Source organism: Lipotes vexillifer, unplaced genomic scaffold (genome assembly GCF_000442215.2).
Source record: "Lipotes vexillifer unplaced genomic scaffold, Lipotes_vexillifer_v1.1 scaffold1129, whole genome shotgun sequence".
Taxonomy (NCBI): domain Eukaryota; kingdom Metazoa; phylum Chordata; class Mammalia; order Artiodactyla; family Lipotidae; genus Lipotes; species Lipotes vexillifer.
Genome location: NW_006789022.1, coordinates 3,236,618 through 3,251,093, shown reverse-complemented (window position 1 = coordinate 3,251,093; position 14,476 = coordinate 3,236,618). Strand labels below are relative to the sequence as shown.

The window sequence follows — 14,476 nt, the reverse complement described above, 5'->3', positions numbered from 1 at the left end:
CCCGGCCGACCCCCCCCCGCCCCTCTTTCCTTTCTGCCAACACAAAAGGCTCAGGGTCGTGGTTACGTATTAAGCTGTTTATTTACAACGTGAGCACAAGCTCTTCAGGAGCTGGTGGACCCAGGCCTCTTCTTCTTTCTCTGTCTGGTTTGGAGGGCGCCTTGGGACTGCTCCAAATCGGGGAGTTTCCGCTTGGCAGCTGCCTCCAAGGAAGCCCAGAGTTCATCTGTCTCTGTGTCTTCTGAGGGCACCTTGTTGGGCTCTTGAGGCTCTTGGGGTTCATCCTGGTGAGTGGGAGAAGAGCTTAGGAGTCAGACCCACAGGGAAGGGGAATAATTCCTCCAGGCACCACCCCTTTTATTTCCTGCTCCTGGAAACCATGTTTATCCATGCGCCTATTTCACCCTTGGCAGTAACTCTTTTAGGACTACACTTGGCAGATGGATGCTCAGTCCCGGGTCTGAGTTCCAGCTGCTTCCCTTTCCTCTTCACAGGGAAGTCCTCACACCTGTGCCCTTAGCTCCCACATTCCCAGACCCAATTACTTACCTCCCAGTTATCCCTGCCTGACAGTAGGAGGCAGTTCAGTTGAGATTTGAGGTAAACCTGCAAAAGATGTGGGACCTTAATGGGCCAAGCCTGCAGAAATAGAAACATGAATCCAGGGAACAGGAGGCAGCAGGCTCTCACCTTATGGTCCAGGCCCCGTGGATTCCGGATCCTGTGTACCCTCAAGACTCTGTCCAAGCCACAGGAGGCTAGAAGGGGCTTTGAAGGGTGGCACTGCAACCCTCGGACGCTGCCGGCCAGCCCCTTCAGACAGACCAGTAGGCGCCCTAGAGAAGGCGGTAGGAATCAGTGCTAGTTGGCCAGCCAACAACCATTTATTGAGTGTTTACTGTTCATATCACTTTATGTTTCAACATTTAATCCTCGTTTAACATAATGCTGAGATGGCAATTACCATTAATATCTCCATTTTTCAGGTGAAGGAACTAAGGCATGGAATTGACAAAGTAATTTGTCTAAGGTCACACAGCTTATGGCCGAACCAGGATTTGAACCTGGGCAATCTGGCACCTGAAAGAGGGCTCAACAGCTCCACTGCACCCCGTCAGAGGGAATCCTGCCCTTCCTCCCCACCCCTTCCCCTCCCGCAAGTCTCCCTAGTCCACTCACCCTGCCGAAGGTCAATTTCTGCCAGCTGCCCATGAGTGTTCCCCACAATCACCGAACTGAGGAGATCAGAGGCACATGGGGTCAGCAGGGGCCCCCTGGAGTCCTTCCCAAGCCCCACTTTGCCCTCTAAACACTCACTTGCCCCCAGGAGTGAGGGTCATGGCTGTCAGTGGGTACTCTCCGTAGGTGGCCTCAAGGACCGGCCTGCGCTGGGGGGAGGCTGGATCATAGACACGGACCTGGAGGAAGACTGAGGTATCACCAACAGTACCCGCACTCCACATACCCCCTCTGGCTCCTCCACATCTTCATCCCCTCCTCATACACTGCTTTGCTTACAACCCACTCTTTCAGAGAAACGCATCTGAAATGCACCCCTCTTCTCTGTGTATTGGGGGCTAGGGGAGAGACAGCTGCTAAGGAGCGTGAACATACAGGGCTGAGAAGAGAGGTCCCCCAGCCTGGAGGCGGCAGCATTCCCATGGTCTGCATGCATGAGCATTCCTTCCCCCCCCCCGTACTCCCATCTTGGGATGGAAAAGCAAGTCAGTCCAACTGTCAAGAGTTGCTGAATTTCAAGCAGAGAAAGACGTTAAGTCTCAACAGGGAAGAGAGAGGAAGCCCTCGTATGTGTTCTGAGCAGAGGCGTCTCACCGATAGCAGACTTCAGTATGTAGGAGCAAAGGAAGCATGGCAAATACAGCCACCCAGGCCTGCCTGGGTCTTAGAACTTCCCATAAGACCAGCTGGGAACTCCCTGGCAGTCAGTGGTCAGGACTCCGTGCTTCCACTGTAGGGGGCACGGGTTTGATCCCTGGTCGGGGAATTAAGATCCCGCATGCAGCGCAGGGCAGTCAAAGAGAGAGAGAGAGAGAGAGACAGACAGACCCACTGAAAAGATCCCCATGTGGACCTTTCCCGTAAAGCTGAGGAGCTGAGGCCAGTTAGCAGAGGGTCAGGCTTGGGTCCGAAAGCAAATCAGAGGCTGCATCAGGACCAGAACTCAGTTCTCTTGATACCCAGCCCACGTCTTCTCATGACACCTGAACCATGTGATTCTACTATGAAGGGGACACTCCCTTCTCTTCTCTTCCAGGTGGGAGGAAAAGGAAGAATCACAGTTCAGGGAACTCCTTCCGAGAATGTAGTAAGAGAAGATCACCGGCTCAGCCATTGGGCTGGAACAGACGGGGGAAGTCGTCCTCCTTCTGGGAGCTCAGGGATGGAAGAAGGATGGCAAGCAGGGTGGCTGTGCCAAATGGTGGGGACCAAGGCTGCACAGCAAGGCTGTTTCTCCAGGAGGCTGCTTAAGTCCAGAAAGAGATAGGGGTGGGGTGGGGTGGTGCCTCACCTGGTGGTACCCTGTACAGGTGACGAGCTTCTGTGACTCAGGGAGGAACTGTATGTCCTGGTCCCAGATGGGAACCCGCAGGTCGAGCCAATCATTTCGTACCTGGTAGGGTGGGTAGATGGGGGACAGGGCTGTGGAGGGCTCAGTGTGCCCCCTCCTCCTGCCTTCTACCATTGTCCCCTAAAGCCCAGCTGGTCTCTGACATAGTCAGTGGCCTCAGACTCCCTGGACCTCAGAACCAGCCCCTCCCCGCCCCCCATCACCTCCCCACCCCCCATCACTCACGTTCTTGGCCCTGAACACAGGCTCCTCAGAGCCCTGCAGGTCCCACACCTTCAGAGCATTCTCCTTCCCACCTGTGGCAACCATGTGGTGGCGCACTGGGTCTTGGCGCATTCTACACACCCCAGGGCCCACCCTCAGTTCCAAGAGCTGAAAAGAACGGAAGACGAGAGGGGAGATGAGAGTGGGTTCCAGATCCTTACTCCTCCTCCCGCAAAGCCTTCCTCTGGCTCCTACCCTGGGCCCCACCTCCCCCAACCATCAGGATCAGGACAGGGGAGCCTCACAGGGTCAGAGGATGCCTCCTTATCATTGTCATGCCAGACTCGAAGAATCCCAGAATCCACACATGTGATGAGGGTGCTGCCGGCAAAGGGAGGATAGAGTTAGGGTTAAAAAAAGGAGCAGGGTTGTTCTCTGGCCCCAGTCGACCCACCCCCAAATTCATATGAACTAGACTCCCTCCTACCAGCCCTGTTCCTTTTAAAAAATATATTTATTTATTTGGTTGCCCCGGGTCTTAGTTGCAGCAGGTGGGCTCCTTAGTTGCAGTTCACAGGCTCCTTAGTTGCAGCATGTGAACTCCCAGTTGAGGCATGCACGTGGGATCTAGCTCCCCGTCCAGGGATTGAACCCCGGCCTCCTGCACACAGGCCTGAACGTCCTGTGAGCATCAAGTCCTATCCACTGTGCCACCAGGGAGGTCCCATACCAGTCCTGTTCCTAAGGAAGCCTCTAGGTTACTCGGGTCTGGGCAAGGCTTGATGGCTGTTATTTAATTTCCTCAACAAGGTAAGGGTTTACCAGTCTCATAAGTGAGGAAACTGACGCTCTGAGAAATTAAAAGATTTGCCACTCAGCTATAAATGTCAGCACCAGAGCCGGAAATCAAGTCTGATACTGCAAAGCAGAGCCTTTGCGATTCCACAGCTACGGCTGGGGTCCCTGGCCCTGCTCGTCTTTCTGAACCTTGAGTCAGTCACCAGAGGTCAGGATCAGTAGCTCTGAAGGGATTGAAATGGGACTGTTCTGGATTTAGTGTTCGGCCAAAACCAAACACCAGCTGCTTCTCTCAAGTTTCCTGTTCGGGGTTCCAATCTCTCCCTCAAAGTATGCGTCCCATGAAGCCCAAGCAAGTTTCTCCCCAGTATCGGTATAGTTCAAGCTTATACTCTTTCTCATATCTGCCCACCCTTCCCAACTCGGTTCAGGCTCTAGGCTTGCCTGGGCTGTGGCAACAGTCTCCCAACTGCCCTCTCTCCAATCCATCCTCCACATTCCTGCAGGCTCATAGCTCTGACCACAGCATTTCCTGCTCAAAAACCAGTAACTCCCCACCACCTACAGAAGTGCAGATCTCTAGGCCTGGCACTTAAAGCCCTTTACCTTTAGTCCCAACCTACCTTGCCTATCTCATATTAAAATGCTTCCTCACAAATAATAGGGAAAAAATAAAATAAAAAGGAAAAACGTTGCCTTGGCTTCAACCTTCAAATGCTATTTATCTTCCTTGTGATGTACTCTGTAGCCTAACACCAATCCTTGGCCTCTGCTCAGGCAGGAGCTTCTTTCTAGAATGCCCTTATTCCTTTCTCCACATTTCAAAATTCTACTCATGCTTCAAGGGCCAGTTCCAACTTCTCATCCCCACAAAGCCTTCTTCACCTCACCTGTCAGAATTAACATCACCAAACCTACACAGTCTGCTCACAGCCTCTCTCTTCATCTTCGGAAGGAAGCTAGGCCTGCAACCTTGCACTTTCCTATCTTTTACTTTGGGAGCTTCACGACCTTGTTGGTGGTTGTTAGCCCCCACTGAAAAACATACTCGAACCTATTAAATGACAGGCTCAGGGTCATCCAAAAGATTATGGAGCCAAAAGAAAAACCCTGGAGGCTGCAAACTGTATGAAGGCAGGTACTGTGTCCGGTTGACCTGAAGCCCTTACATTTCGCCCAATGCCTATATACAACCCAGTAGGTGTTCAGTTAATGTTTATTATGGGAATGAATGAACTACGGCAGGACAAAGGCCCCTGTCACGCAGACCCGGCCCGTGTCACCTCAAGGTTATTCGCCATCATTCGGCCGTCCTACGGGAACCTCAAAGCTCTCCCTACGACCTGCGCGTTTCAGCAAGGGGCTCGGTCTTACCCGTCGACTTGGGCGAGGCCTCGGAATATGCCCTCCCCTCCGGAGCAGTGCCTCTGACCCTGGAACCTGCCCTCCTCAGTGCTGAAGTGCTTCACTGTCCCATCCGCACAGCCCACCAGGATCTGCGAGCAGAGGAGGGCAGAATGGCGAGAAGAGGGAGGTGGCCGTGCCCCAGGCCCCTCGCTCCGCCTGCCAGCGGCTTCGCACCTGAGTCTCGCCGCCCGCGCCCCAACACAGGGCGCTCACCGCCTCCTCGCGCCGCGGCTGTCCCGACGGCGTGAAGTTGGCCGCTTGTTTGCGCTGAAGGTTCACGCCTGTGGAACACGGACGTTAGTCGCGCCAGTCCCCAAACGGCGACCCCCCCCTGGTTCCCGCCCCCGCCCCCCACCTTTCAGGATGCCGGTGTCGGTGCCGACCCACACATGATTCCAGCGTGCTGCCGCAGCAGCCATAACTGAGTCCCGGAACCTACGGCTCGCACTTCCGGCGCAGCAGCTGCGTCACCAGCGCGCGCGGAGTCCGAGCCAGTGGAATGCGGTTTCCGGGAGTTAAACCACAACAGTTAAAACAAAAAATCCCTTTGCGCGCCAGTTGCTTTCGCTTTTACGAAAATGAAACCTGGAGATGTTTCTTGTGGAGATCTGAGCAGTAACTTGACCATTTTACACTTCGAGTGAAACGTATCCTAACTGAACCGCGATGCCGGGTCTAGGCATCCGTAGTCCGTTTCCCTACCCCAAAGCATCATGTAATATTTCCTGTACCAGACAAGGTAAGAGACCATTTCAGAAATGATTGAAACGCAAGTGAAGCGGAGGACTTCAACTTCGAGTATGAAAAGACAAAAAGGGGACTTCTGTGGTGGCGCAGTAATCAAACAACCGCCTGTCAATGCAGGGACACAGGTTTGAACCCTACGCCGGGAAAATTCCCACCGGCTATGGAGCAACTAAGCTTGTGTGCCACAACTATTGAGTTTGCGCTCTAGAGTCCGCGTGCCACCACTACTGAAGTCCGCCGCCTGAAGCCCGTGCTCAGCAGCAAAAGAAACTTGAGCAATGAGAAGGCCCCGCACCACAACGAAGAGTAGTTGCCGCTCGCAGCAACGGATGAAAACCTGCGTGCAGCAATGAAAACCCAAAGCAGCGTAAAAGAAAAATAATTAAAGAAGGAAAACACAACACGAATAGTGTTTGGGAAAACGAAAAGAGACACTCTTACGTATATCCTTTCGGAAAAGTAAGGTAGGGCATTTCTCTCCCTCACGTTGAGGTTTGGTGATCGTAAAAATCAACTCACAGTGAAAAAACTACAGAATTAACAACACTTCTCAGAATAAAATGCAACTTAGAAAATAACATAACGACCCCCTTTCTGGAGTGACGTACGGAGAAGTGTTGTTTCCTGAAAGCAAAGCCTTTCAGAAATTTTGCTGTTTTAAACTACGTCGGTAAGAATAAAGCACCCCACTGTGGCCCGGCAGTTTTGACTCCTGAAGAGAGAAGCAATCTTTATTTTCGACTCCGGTAGAGAACTGGCGGTAGGAGTGCGGAGAGTAACACTTCATCATTGCTCTTGGCTTTGCATTACCGAGAAAACAACACTCTCAATCTAGCTCAGTCTAGCTCAACCCAAACCAAAACTCGGTGCTCGGATTCCTCCATTTTGTAGGGAACTTACTGGAATACTTCCTATTCTTTCTGATGGCTTTTTAAAAACTTGCTTTATTTTTGATTGCGTTGCATCTCCACTCCTGCACGCGGACGGTGAGCGAGAATTCTTTGTTGTGAGGGTGGGGTGCGGCCTTCTCATCGCTGTAGTTGCTCTTGCTATGGAGTACGAACTACAGGCGACGCGATTCACCAGTTGCGGCGTTAAGACGAAATCTTTGTGGCCCGTGGGGAGACCTGCGCGGCTTAAGACTCAAACCCCCGTCAGCGGCGGTAGATTTATACTACTGCAATGACAGAAACATCGAAAACAGTTTAAAGAATAATCGCAGTTGTCTCATGATGGTGGGACTACACGGGTTTCCTGCGATACACTTCATGGCACGTAAAACAGAATCTCTCGTAAACACGAGTTCTCAAAAGAAAAAAAAAAAGCAAGCACTTACCTTAGAATTCTTAGAACTACGCACATTTTGTTGTTTATCTCGTATTTTTCGGAGAACTTAGAGCTTCTGCCAAAGGGACTTAAAACAGTATCACCGAGTTTAAATTCTGCACAGCAGCTAACGGACATACGGAAAATATCGCATGGCCCCAGCTTAAAAAAAACCGTATGGGGGCTTCTCTGGTGGCGCAGTGGTTGGGAGTCCGCTTGCCGATGCAGGGGACACGGGTTCGTGCCCCAGTCTGGGAGGATCCCACATGCCGCGGAGCGGCTGGGCCCGTGAGCCATGGCCGCTAAGCCTGCGCGTCCGGAGTCTGCGCTCCGCAATGGGAGAAGCCACAGCAGTGAGAAGCCCACGTACCGCAAAAAAAAAAAAAAAAAACTCGTATGTGTACCTAATACAGAACTATACGAGTCACAAATTTTAACTTGCAAACATCCCGTAAAAACCAGGTAAAACACGTGAATAATTAAACTTTCTTTATAAAGAATTATTTCTATATTACGAACTACCAAACAGTTGAATTATTACATTCTTCTTTTTGACAACAGAAAGTTTCCCCAAAGGGGAGTGCACCGTTCCTGGAAGTACTGCAATACCAGGTCGATGCGTGGAGTGGACGGAGCAAGCTCCTATTCCATCTCCTAGTTCCAAAAATCCATTTAATATATTGTCCTCGGATAGAGGACGTATCAGATATTAAACTGATAAGAACAGATACTACACTTGATCTTAGCCAAAAGGCCGAGAAGCGATACTAGTAAGTTTCACTGCCGGCCAGCCTTACTCTTGCTATAGCTTTTACGGTTGTGGTGACTTTTATGGCCTAATCATTAGACTTTTCTTAATGTGTAATCTTGCTTAAAACCAATTCTTCATTATTTTTGCTTCATAATGATAACTAAATTTTTGGAAATAGACCTTAAATAAGGTTTTTACTGCTTCGCCTTCCTGCTCAAGCTCTGTGTGTTTTGCATAAACCCGCCCCTCTGCTCTTTCTGGGGATTGGTCCACATAACTAGACGTGATATCAATGGCCGCGTCGTCCCTTTGCTCAGAGACTGTGGCGTCCGTCTCCAGCCTTAAGGCTTTTAGGCGCTCCCTGGGGGCGGCAGGGCGGTGGTGTTCATTAGTCTGTGGAAGAAGATGCAGGGCGGGGCCCTTCTCCCGGACATTTACTTGGAAAGGCCGCGGTTCCCGAGCACAGACTTCGGAGTTCAAAGAACCGAGTTGGAATCCATGCTTGCCAGTTCCGGATTTGATGACTCGAGGCATGTTGCTTAGGCTCCCGTCTTCTCCTCTTTTAAATGGAGGAATTAATAACCCGCATTTAAGCGGTGGCTGTGAGAACTGAGGACACGCTGCTCTCGGCCCAGAGGTGACAGTGGAAGTTTGCTTATAGCCTGTGTTCCCCTCTCATCCTGGGGCTCCCGGCTCCCTTCTGCCCCTCCCGCCTCCTCGGCTTATAACATCCACCCCCACCCCACTTACATCTTGCCCTTTGTACCATCCATCACCCACCGTCGGCCCCACAGCGGAGAAAAGATGGCCTGAGAAAGACATTTCGGAGCCGCCTGATTCATAAACCCAGGAACCTGCGGTGGGAGTAGGGGTGAGGCAATGCAGGTCAAATTTAAAAGAAGCGGTACTTTAGAGGCTCACAGCAAAGCCCAGCTGTATGAAAGGGATTAATGTTAGACTCTGGCTGAGAACGGGACTTGAAGTCCTGTTTTCCTGGAAACTGTGTTAATCTGAACGCAGAACGTTCTGTTCGAAACCACCTTAACTGAGCTCTACAGCTGTTTATGTGTCAAAGTGACCAGCCTGGCTGAGATCCTTCAGGCAAGAGTGGGATGTTCTATTCTCACTGATATGATTTCAACTAGCAAAGTCTGATAATCTATGATTTTAGAGAATATGGTTTCTTACAATGTGTCCCTGTGAATAAACAGAAGCAGTTTCTACAAGCTCCCAAAATAAATCCAGAATCTCCAGGAAGAGGCCAAATTAAGGGGATGTGGTAGGCAGAATAATGTCCCTACATGCCCATGTCCTAATTCGTAGAACCTCTCATTATGTTACCTTACATGGCAGGCAAAGTGTACTTTGCAGATATGATTAAATTAAGAGTTTTGAGAAGGACAGATCATTCTGGATTATCTGGTGGGCTCCATGTACGTAATCACAGAGGGAGATAGGAGACTCAGTGTCAGAGTGATGATCTGATGAGCCATCACTGGCTTTGAAGATGGAAGGGAGTCATCAGTCAAGGAATGGAGGTGGCCTCTAGAAGCTAGAAAAGGCAGGAAAACATTCTCCCTTGGAGCCTCCAGAAAGAAATGCAGCCCTGTTAACACAACTTGATTTTAGCCCATTGAGACCCATTTAGGACTTCTGACCTCCAAAACTGTAAGATAATATATTTTTTTGTTTTAAGCCACCAAGTTTGTGGTAACTTGTTACAGCAGCAATAAAAAACAAACAAACAAACAAACAAACAACTAATACAGAAGCAAAAGCAAAATTCAATTTCTTTCAATCCCAACCTTCTCTAAATTCTGCAAGACCCAACCTGGGGCAGGCCACAGCCCCCTGGTGGAGCAGGCTTCAGTCTGTCCAGGCAGGCTGCAGCCAAGCATCCTGAGTGCACAGATCTCTTGGCGGGCTTTTCCCTGTCGGGTCTCAGCTGTCAGGTCCTCCTCTGAAGCAAAGGCAGGTGGGGAGAACTCTGTCACTCTCTTCTACTGTGACCCCCGCCTCTTGCTGCATGGGTGCAGGAGGCTGATAGTGAGGACTCCACAGGAACTTGGAGGTCTATTTATTCACTGGGAGGCCATTTGTCCATTTGTTTATGCTTTTTGCGCAGATACCCCACAATGATGAGCAAAATCAGACATGGACCTTGCCTTCATGACGTTTAAGGTTTACTGGGGAAAAGTGAGAGAAGGCTCCTGTGATCCTCCAGGCAAGAGATGAAAGTGGCTTAGGGGGTGGGGATGGGGTGGCTGTGGTGGCAGAGATGGAGAGAAGTGGAAGAAGTCACAAAGAGTCACTGGCTTTGATAACAAGCAAAGCAAGGCCAAGGGAATATTCTTTCCATGTGGGTACATTTAAATTTTGTAAGTTAATGTTTTATTTTAATGAAAATGGTATAAATTGTCAAGTAGTGTTCAAAGGTTTATAACAACAACTCTCCCCAATTTACAACCCCCTTTTAACTCTTTTTTTTTTTTTGGCCACACCTACAGTGGAAGCTCGGAGTCTTAACCACTGGACCGCCAAGGAAGTCCCCCATATTTATAAATTAATTGAACAATTTTAGACTTTTTTTTGGTGTTCTTGAGAGGAAGATGTTATAAACTTAAAAAACAACATAATGTGAAGCAGGTTGAAGAAATGCTTAGTCAGTCTGAAGAGGTGTTTAATTTTTATTGCATCACCCAACCCTTCTGAGAATCTGTCGAAGCTTTTCCCAAATAAATGCATAGTTGCCTTATACAATTTTGCATACAGTTTCCGAGGAGATTCTTAGAGCCCCCTAAAGCCTGTTCACTAACCTACAAGTTAACAACCACAGCCCAAAAAAGATAGGAGGACCTGTCTGAAGGCATCCAAACACCTAAAAAGAGGCCACATTAAATGGAGGAACAGGATCTGGGGGTCCTGGAAGGCCCTGTGGGCAGGCCCACAGAGAGATAGCCTCGGCTCCCAGACTTAAGACTGGCTCCTCTGGGCCTACATCCCCTTGTGGCAACTCTGGGTTGGAGTCGGGCCAGAAAAGAGGGACCAGCTGACCTCTTGACCACCAACCCTACCCTCTTTGCTGATTTGTATTAGCTCCCTGGCTCCTAGGAATTCAAAATTTCTACTATTTACACTCTCTGCTGAAATGATCTTATCCAGTGCCCTGGCCTTCCCTCCCATCACCTGGTGATGACTGATTCCCATCCTGACTAGTCTATGGTTTCATGCACGATTCCAGGTGCTTTATATGTATTAACAACATTAACAGAATAAGTAGTACTATCATATTCCCTCTTTTACAGATGGAGAAACTGAGGCACAGCAGGTTAGGTGATGTAATTTTTTTTTTAAGATTTTTTTGACGTGGACTTCCCTGGTGGTGTAGTGGTTAAGAATCTGCCTGCCAATTCAGGGGACACAGGTTCGAGGCCTGGTCCGGGAAGATCCCACATGCCGCAGAGCAACTAAGCCCGTGAGCCACAACTACTGAGCCTGAGCTCTAGAGCCCGAGACACAACTACTGAGCCCGCATGCCACAACTACTGAAGCCCGCGTGCCTAGAGCCCATGCTCCGCAACGAGAAGCCACTGCATGAGGAGCCCACGCACAACGAAGAGTAGCCCCCGCTCGCTGCAACTAGAGAAGGCCCACGCACAGCAATTAAGACCTAATGCAGCCAAAAATAAATAAATTTAAAACAGATTTTTTTGATGTGGACCATTTTTTTTTTATTTTTTATTTTTTTCAGTACACGGGCCTCTCACTGTTGTGGCCTCTCCCGTTGCGGGGCACAGGCTCCAGACACAGGCTCATGGGATGAGCCGCTCCGCGGCATGTGGGATCTTCGCGAACCGGCACACGAACCCGTGTCCCCTGCATCGGCAGGTGAACTCTCAACCACTACGCCACCAGGGAAGCCCATGTAGACTATTTTTTAAAGTCTTTATTGAATTTGTTACAATATTGCTTGTTTTATGTTTTGGTTTTTTGGCCGCGAGGCATGTGAGATTATAGCTCCCCAACCAGGGATCTTTTTTTTTGTTTTGGCTGCGTTGGGTCTTCATTTCTGTGCACGGGCTTTCTCTAGTTGCAGTGAGCAGGGGCTACTCTTCGTTGCCATGCGCGGGCTTCTCATTGTGGTGGCTTCTCTTGTTGCAGAGCGCGGGCGGTAGGCTCACGGGTTTAGTTGATCCGTGGCACCCCAGACCAGAGCTTGAACACGTGTCCCCTGCAATTGGCAGGAGGATTCTTAAACCACTGCGCCACCAGGGAAGCCCGACTCCTATTCTTTGTCGGCATTTATTATCTCAGGGTGCCTGAAAACTCAGCACTATTGACATTTTGTTTGGGGAGTTGGGGAGCTGTCCTATGCATTGTAGGGTGTTCAGCAGCATCCTTGGCCTCTACCCACTAGATAGCAGTAGTATAGCCTACCCACCATCCCGCACAAAAAATTGTGACAACCAGAAGTGTCTCCAGACATTTTTTAATGTTCCCCTGGGGGCAAAATCACCCCTGGCTGAGAACCATTCTATTTCAAATAATCTTGTTTGTTGGCTCTCACGCTGCCTCCTCCTCTTCCTCTAGAATGTAACCAAACATCAGTCAGCAAAAGCAAGAGCAGGGCCTTGGCTCTCCCAGTAAGTACACTGCTAGGTTTGGGATGGAGCAGCATGTTGGCACTGCTGACACTTACTGAGGTGGGGAGACTGGAGAGGAATGACATGGAATCAAGGTCTGAATGTCTGACTGGTTATCAGGTCAGGTGCAGGTTGGAGAAGTCCAGGCTAGAAATATCATAGACTTGAGTCATCACTGTATGGAAGGACTATGAGGGTCCCCCTCGTTTTGGAGCTCTCCCCCATTTCTCCAGATTGTCCCAGACTCATTTCTTTCATCTCTTAAATAACTGGGCCTTAATTTGAATTACTATTTGCCACATGGTGAAAATATTGCTTGAGGAAGGCTTCATTATTTACCAAACACCTCTCATGGTGCTCTCTTCCCTCGGGTTTACAGGTCAGCACTGCAGGCTCTCTTACTGCTTGCAGCGCCTCATTCTGGGTTTGTCCTCTGCTGTTCCTCCCACCTTTAAATACAGGTGCTTCCCCAGGCTTCCTGGGTTTGCCTTCTCTCACTTGGACCAACCCTTTCATTCTTGTGGCTATAATTACTGTGTTGACCATTATTATTACTGTATGGCTACCATTTAATTAGCAAAAATGCATTTTCTTTCAGTTAAATTGCCTTTTACTTTACTATACTCCTGACACAAAACGTATTTTATTGAGAAAAGTCTAGTATAAAGTTTCAGGGCACAGCTAAAGGTTAAAGGGTCACCCAAACCCAGCAAATTTTCATATAGAACTCCTTAGCTAAGTACAGAGAGAAGGAAAAACTCCTTAAAGGTGTAAGGAGGCTCCCTGAATGGTTCCCTGGGTTAGACAATTCAGCATTAGGCAGACTGCCAAGCTTAAACAGGGTAAAGCCAGTAACAATCTTTCTGGGATTATCTCCTTCTGTCCAGCTAGACCCACTCAAACACAGGAATCAGTGAAGGTTTAAAAAAACAAAAAGTTTTATTTAGAAAGGCTAAAATGATTGTATGCTAATTTGAACAGGTAGGTTGTATAAAAAAATTCCATTTTTGATATCCTTTGAGAGTTGGACTCCTGTAGAGAAAAAAAAAAGTTGAGTTTTCTTACCATATGGAAAAGTATATACCACATGGGTTTAGAAGGGCTATCCTTTAAACCAGCTAACATTAAAAGAACTGCTTCCAGATACTTTTCTATTTATCATGGTTAGTCTAATAGATACTTACCATTATGTGTGCTTTGTTCTTTCTTCAGACCTGAAGGAAAAAAAAAACACAACCGATTTTCAACCAGTAATTTGTTCCCTCCTTTGCTTTGTTTAGAAATTCTTATGATCCCTCAGACAGTTCCTTCTGGAACAAGCTTTCCTCTTCTCCCCCAGCCAGCCCCAGTGGGTTCACCTTTACAGGCTCTGGGACTAGGACAGGAGGTAAGACATGTGAATATTTCTTCACTGGGAAATTTTAACTTGACCCACCTTGTGTTTACATTTACTCACCTCTTAACTTCAGACTGGAGTTGAACAGAAATATGGCTTACTCCTTTCCCCTGTGAAAGAATGATTGGGAACTAAGTCTCTAAACCACCCCCAGACAAAAGGCACATCTATGGAGGTCTCAACAGACATTTTGATAAAAACCACCACCTAGTCCACAAAGCTTCCTATTGGCTATAAAGCCCACCCAACTTCCCACTATTGTCACCTTTCACTCCAAGGCAAACTCACAGCTCAGAAAATACCTTTCAGTCATAGTGATCAGACTGGGGCGGTACTGAACTCATCACTGGTGAGTGGAAATCTGTCACAGGTGGTTCACAAATGGCCAAAGACAAACTTTGGATTAAACAAGTAATGTCTGCACAGCTATCCAAAGTGCCACAAAAAACCCTGGCAAATTCTATATAGCAGCCACAGATGACAGATTTACCTCAATTCATTCTCAGGCTCCAGACAAGGAGTTGGACCTAAAACAAAAACAAGACTGAATCAGTAAGCTTAATTCCTGCATTAAAAGTTGTTCCCACCTAAGCTATGGTTCCTAGAAAATCAGA

General features: G+C 48.7%; 1 protein-coding gene across 2 annotated transcripts; it reads right to left on the bottom strand.

Annotated features, from left to right (window-relative positions):
* Nucleotides 1–62: 62 nt before the first annotated feature.
* WDR74 (WD repeat domain 74) lies at nt 63–5,501 on the bottom strand. 2 transcript variants are annotated; one of them, XM_007462120.1, is made up of 11 exons: nt 5,355–5,501; nt 5,174–5,280; nt 4,967–5,088; nt 3,100–3,175; nt 2,816–2,962; nt 2,531–2,632; nt 1,318–1,418; nt 1,180–1,235; nt 691–836; nt 550–606; nt 63–284 (listed from the first exon to the last, which is right to left on the bottom strand). In XM_007462120.1, the coding sequence occupies exons 1-11, from the start codon at nt 5,416–5,418 to the stop codon at nt 105–107; spliced, it is 1,158 nt and encodes a 385-aa protein (XP_007462182.1). In that variant the 5' UTR covers nt 5,419–5,501; the 3' UTR covers nt 63–104. The 2 variants fall into 2 exon arrangements, with proteins under 2 accessions (XP_007462182.1, XP_007462183.1); XM_007462121.1 differs by lacking the exon at nt 550–606 and having other exon boundaries at nt 67–284; nt 5,355–5,421.
* Between the last annotated feature and the right edge of the window lie 8,975 nt (nt 5,502–14,476).

Coding starts and splice junctions, on each gene's coding strand:
- WDR74 (XM_007462120.1), bottom strand. CDS start 5,418: ATGGCTGCTGCGGCAGCACGCTGGAATCATGTGTGGGTCGGCACCGAC. Junction 3,176..4,966: donor GGCCTCGCCCAAGTCGACGG/GTAAGACCGAGC, acceptor CTTTGCCGGCAG/CACCCTCATCACATGTGTGG. Junction 607..690: donor CACGGGGCCTGGACCATAAG/GTGAGAGCCTGC, acceptor CATCTTTTGCAG/GTTTACCTCAAATCTCAACT.